General features: G+C 33.9%; 1 protein-coding gene across 1 annotated transcript; it reads right to left on the reverse strand.

The window, feature by feature from the left end:
• Positions 1-3510: 3510 nt before the first annotated feature.
• Positions 3511-4446, reverse strand: LOC101556830 (olfactory receptor 51B2-like). Its single transcript, XM_004618244.2, has one exon. The coding sequence runs from the start codon at positions 4444-4446 to the stop codon at positions 3511-3513; it is 936 nt and encodes a 311-aa protein (XP_004618301.2).
• Positions 4447-5990: the final 1544 nt, after the last annotated feature.

The following is a 5990-nucleotide window of genomic DNA, read 5'->3' on the forward strand; positions in this document are numbered from 1 at the left end:
ACTGAATTGTTTAGGAACAAGTACACATTTATTGGTTTTGGATAGTCCCATATTCAAATATCCTCCTCAATTAGAAGGAATACAAGGATATGTCATTGTTATCACTTAACTTTTAAAAAAATCATTTTTTAAAATTTATTTTATTTTTTTTAAGTTTTTATTTTATTGAATCACCGTGAAAAAAAATACAAAGCTTTCAGGTTTAAGCCTCAGTCATATTATGATCAAACCCTCATCCCTTCACCAGTGCACATGTTTCACCACCAAGAACCCCAATATACCCCCCTCCCATCCACCCCCCCCACCTAAATAGCTAATGATCTTCAATTTATTCTCTCTATACTTTGAATACATTCAATATTTCAATAGAGAACTCACTGTTATTGTTTGGCATTTCCCCCAACAATCAGGCCTGCTGAAAGGGCATCATTTAATAATTTCTTTTCATTGCTGAGAGTGAAGACTCTAAGGAGCTCACATGGCTGTGACAGCGGCCGCACAGTTTTGGATTTCTGATATTTTAGCTCAGTTCACAGTCTAGATGCATTTCTGTAAGAAGCCGCTCTGGGTGCCAAAATGGCTTAGAAGACCTCGCTGATCATAGTCTTTAGGAGCAGAGGCTAAAAAAATCATTTTTAAATGATTTGATATTTTTATTATTTTTAGAGTTTTCAAAATTTTCTTATCATAGTTTATAATAGTACTGAAATCACCGTTTTGTACTTGTTGAATTTCCACATCAATCCTGCCATCAGTGTGTCAGGATACCTCCACAATAAACACAGAACTTCCACACAACCAAGTGATTCCACTCCACTCTGCCCAAACACTAAAATATTAATCTTAAGGGACATATGATATCATTTAACTTTTTATTAGTTTCTTCTATCATGAAAGTCAAAAGGATAATATTTTAACTACCCTAGCTGCAAATCCAGGGCACAACCTTTTCTGAGCTCTAGAGCTTTGTTTCAGTATAAATGTCTCTGAATAAACTGAATTTTTTTTTATCTGTGTTCAAAAGTGATATACAAGTAAATAAATAAATAGCACTGTAGCACTGTAGCACTGTCATCTCGTTCATCGATTTGCTCAAGCAGGCACCAGTAACGTACCCATTGTGACACTTGTTGTTACTGTTTTAAATAATATAAAGTAATAATGTTAAGGAGACTATGGCATCTCAGCATTAGAATTCATAGTTTCAATAGGACTGGAGCGATTTTACAGCAGATAGGGCATTTGCCTTGCATGCGGCCGACCCGGGTTCGATTCCTCTGCCCCTCTTGGAGAGCATGGAAAGCTACCGAGAGTACCTTGCCCACACGGCAGAGCCTGGCAAGCTACCCGTTGTGTATTCAATATGCCAAAAACAGTAACAAGTTTCACAATGGAGATGTTACTGGTGCCCGCTTGAACAAATCCATGAACAATGGGATGACAGAGCTACAGTGCTACAGTGTAGTTTCAATAGCAGATCTTATATCCTGTTTTTGCTAAAAGAGAATTTCTATGTGGATCATGGGGAAATGTCTTATTTTCTTACACATTACATGCTATTTTAACATTACTTCAATGTTCTTAAAATAAATACTCTATTAATTTGAGAGCCAGCTTTAATGTCACTAACTTGCAATTTCTATTGTTTCTAAAGATTTGTAAATGAAACAGAGTTTTTAATTGTATGGTTCACATCAGGAATTATTTGGCTCTTTATTGATGTAAAATGCATATCCAAGTAGATTTTTTTTAGAAATATCCGATTAAAAATTATTCCAGAGGCTATGGTTATATATGTTATTTTTATGGTAAAAATAATAGGTGTGCTTTTTCTGTATTGACATGTTTGAATATTCTGAAAAAGCAGAGATCCTATATTCAATATCAGATATTTTTATTTCCATAGCACAGCGGGTAGAGCATTTGCCTTGCATGTGGCCGACCCAGGTTCTATTCCTCCGTCCCTCTTGGAGATCCCGGCAAGCTACGGAGAGTATCCCACTCGCATGGCAGAGCCTGGCAAGCTACCCATTCAATATGCGAAATTCGATATGCCAAAACAAGTAACAAGTCTCACAGTGGAGACGTTGCTGGTGCTCGCTTGAGCAAATCAATGAACAAGACAACAGTGCTACGGTGCTATATCTATAATTATATAAGGACTCACTTACAAAGTAAGATGCTAATAGACACCATTTATTGAGAGAAGTAGCAATCATCAAAAAGAGCAAAGAAAATAACAACTAATTTATATATGTATATCAGTCAAGCTCCATATAGAGCTAACAGTAGATGAACAAGTATTCTTACATAAAACATTAACAGACAATAAACTATGGTTCAGCCATAATTTATGTCATAAAGATAAGATTTGAATATATTGAAGGAAGAAATTCTCTATCAATCAGTTAGAATTTCTTTCCCTAGATTTCTGCCTGGATTATCGAAAAAGAAAAGAAAAATTAATTTAATTTTTTTAATTTAAATTTTTAAATCATATAGTGCAAAAGTCATTTCTTTTTTTCCTCTCTTTTAAAATTTATTTTTGGTTTTGAGGTCATACCCAGCATGCTAAGATTGTATACCTGACTATGCTCAGGAATCTCTCCTAGCGGTGTTAGGTGATCATATGGAGTACCTTGGAAATCAAACTCAGGTCAGCTGAATGCAAAGTAAGCTACTTACCTGCTGTACTATCTCTTTTGCCCCATCTGCATTTATTTTATGTAAAAAATAAGCAAATAGAGAACCAGTAGGGTATATCTAAGTCTAATCAGTAGAATAAAATATCAGGAGATAAAGAAGAAAATCTGAATATTAGTATGTAAAATTTGTTGAAAAAATACTGTAGAAAAGAAAAGGAGTGTTATAGGATCTAGTTTCAACTAACAAATGTTAAAGTAGTTGATGTTACCTAATTTGTATAATTTTTTTAGTAACTAAATACACTTGCATGCTCAGGAAACAGGTTTTAACAATGTTTTCTGAGTTGTATATCTTTAATAATTTATCAGCAAGATTTGTTTACTACAGATATTATTTTTTCTATATTATTCATTATCATTTCCAGTGCAGTTAAGATAAAATCATAGCAATGTAAAGTGTTGGTTGATGATATTATATTTATCCTAACACACAAAATGTATGATCAACTATAAATCTTGCTTCAGATTAACTATTCTTCCATTATGTATAGGATCTTGAGTGTCCAATCTAATTTTTCTCTTTTATATATTTTCTTTCTCGAGATCACTAGCATTTCTTATTTCTTAAAATCTACTTTTCCCTAATTAAAAACTCTACATGTATTAATTTATTATATATGTATCAATCATAGTCAACTTCAGCTCTATGTAATAGTTAAAATTTATCTCAGTTTGATTAAAAGAAAGATGAAAAGAGAGAAAAGAGAGGGAGTGGGTGGGGGAGGCTGGTTATGAAACCAAGGACTTTTCCAATAATGGGAAAGTGTTAAAAATCCTAGAGTTCTCAAGATTTGAGAGTTAAACCTTAAGCCCTCCTGTGTACAGAAAATAGGTGAACAATGCTTTTCTTAATCTGTTTGGTCTTGATGCTATATATAATGGGGTTCATTAAGGGGGGGAAGAGAAAGTAAATATAACTCATGCTAATGATAACTATACGTGGTGCATGTTTCCCAAACCTGTGAATGAAAGTCAGGCCAAGCACAGTAACATAAAACACTAGAACACAGCTGATATGAGATATACAAGTGTTAAGGGCTTTAGATCGCTCCTCTCCAGACGCAATTCCCATAACCGTTTTCAGGATTAGGATATAGGAGAAAAGAATACTCAGAGCATCTAGAAAGAAAGTAAAAACAACCAGAATAACTGGATATATACGATTGAATGAAATATCAGCACAAGCAAGTTTCATGATATCTTGGTGAAGGCAAAAAGCGTGGGAAAGAACATGGGAATGGCAATATGAGAACCAAAAGAGGGGTAGAATTGGGGGCACAATGGACACAAAGCCCCTCATGAGTACTCCCAGTCCAATTTTTATCACCCTGGAATTGGTAAGAATAGAGTTGTATCTCAGGGGGGTGCGGATGGCAACAAAACGGTCATAGGCCATGGCAAACAAGATACCTGATTCCACGATGGAAAGGGAGTGAATAGTATAGGCCTGCAGGAAGCAGGGCCCATGACTAATCTTCCGGTAATTCATCCATAAGACACTCATCACACTTGGCATTGTGGTGAGTGTCACCATCAAATCTGAGCCTGCTAGCATAGCAAGGAAATAGTACATAGGTTCATGTAGAGTGTGGTCTTCTTTGATGAGGTAGAGGAGTGTGCCATTGCCAACAAGCACAGAGACATAGACAGCAAAGAAGGGGATGGAAATCCAGGGATGAAATTCTTCCAGACCTGGAAATCCAGTCAGTAAAAAAGGTGCATCAGTATTATTGGGCCACATGGTATGTCCACAGAGCTGAAAAACAAATGTATGGGAAATAAGACTGTGAACACAAAAATCCAGAATTTTTAGTCTGTGCAATGTCTTCATGGAAAAACATCACAAAAGCCTCAACCACAATATTGGTACATAGGATAATTAATACATTATTACATTAATTATAATTACATTATATATAATTATGCAATTATCTTAAAATATGGTAGATTTCCAAATTTTACTATTTATTATGAATTATGATTATGATACTCCAAGTTAGCAGTAATTTAAGATAATGGCAAAGTTTTTTTTAATTATTTTGAATATTTTATTTTAATTTTTAAATTTTTAAAAAATATTAAGTCACAGTTATATAAATTCTAGACTATATTTAAAGCAAATAATGTTAAAAATTAAAAGAAGAGCGGGTGGGGAAAAAAATTAAAAGAAGAAGGAAACTATGTGCAAATGTCAACAATATTACTTAGCTACACAATTTGATTTTAGAATTCTAAAATATATTTAAATATAATTCTAATTTTTACATTATAGCCATGATAGAGACAGTCTTTTGTTACAAAATTGGTTTGTTTTGAAACTGAATGTTAATATTTTACAAAATTTCAACAAAATTTATAAACCTTCTATAGAGAAAAATAGTCAAGTGTAAACAAGTATAGCCACATTTATGCTAAAATATTCACATTTAGAAATACTCACAATTAGAAAAGTTTCTGCTAATTTACTGCTCACCTCAGTGAGATCAAGTCTAGCTATGCAGATCTCTAGAAATCTCTATCTTCTTCTATTGCCAGCACTCAACATCGAAAGGGAGAGGAATCTATCCATCCATATTTCTGCTCCTAGCATACATCCACTTCACCGTCTTGTTGCTGAAAGCCCCTTTCTTCTGCCTTATTTGAGAAATTAGACCTGGCTCTTCTAAAACAGTCGAAGAGCTGAGGCTAGAGAATATATCTGGAGAAATTATTTCCCTAGAGTTTAACCTTTCTAAACATTTGGGAAATTCTTTGATTTCCATTTTTTTTTGTAAGTCTTTTACACAATGTCCTCAAATTGCTCTTAGTTCTACAAGAATGTGAGAGGAAAAGTTAAAAACTCAAATGTTACTGATTTGGGCAAGCTGGGGCTTAGGTGATTTCAAGATACCTTAAACCAATATGAAACGAATCCATTTCTGTATATCTTCCTATTGTTTATCTCAAAGATCAAGAGAATCTCAATTACTCTCAGGAGTCATATATGTCTTTGGTACTTTTGTTATTCCTAGAAATTCTGAATTCCAACATTTCTCTCTTCCTATATCTTTGGAGAAACCAACTCTGATTCATAGAACCCTCAGTAGGTTGTAAACAATATAAAAATAAAGGACAGCTTACATTATAGCTTCAGATTACTTTGCTAAATTTACAGTATTAATAATTTAAAATTTTGTTTTTGGAATCCCTATGAATCACAAAGATACAAAGTAATTAATGATTGTGTTTCAGATACACAGTGTTCCAAGGCCAATCCCTTCATCAGTGCCTACTTTCCTCTGCCAA

This window comes from Sorex araneus, chromosome 6 (genome assembly GCF_027595985.1).
Source record: "Sorex araneus isolate mSorAra2 chromosome 6, mSorAra2.pri, whole genome shotgun sequence".
Taxonomy (NCBI): Eukaryota; Metazoa; Chordata; class Mammalia; order Eulipotyphla; family Soricidae; genus Sorex; species Sorex araneus.

Excerpts from the sequence above, each read along its gene's own strand:
- LOC101556830 (XM_004618244.2), bottom strand. The coding sequence starts at position 4,446 with ATGTGGCCCAATAATACTGATGCACCTTTTTTACTGACTGGATTTCCA.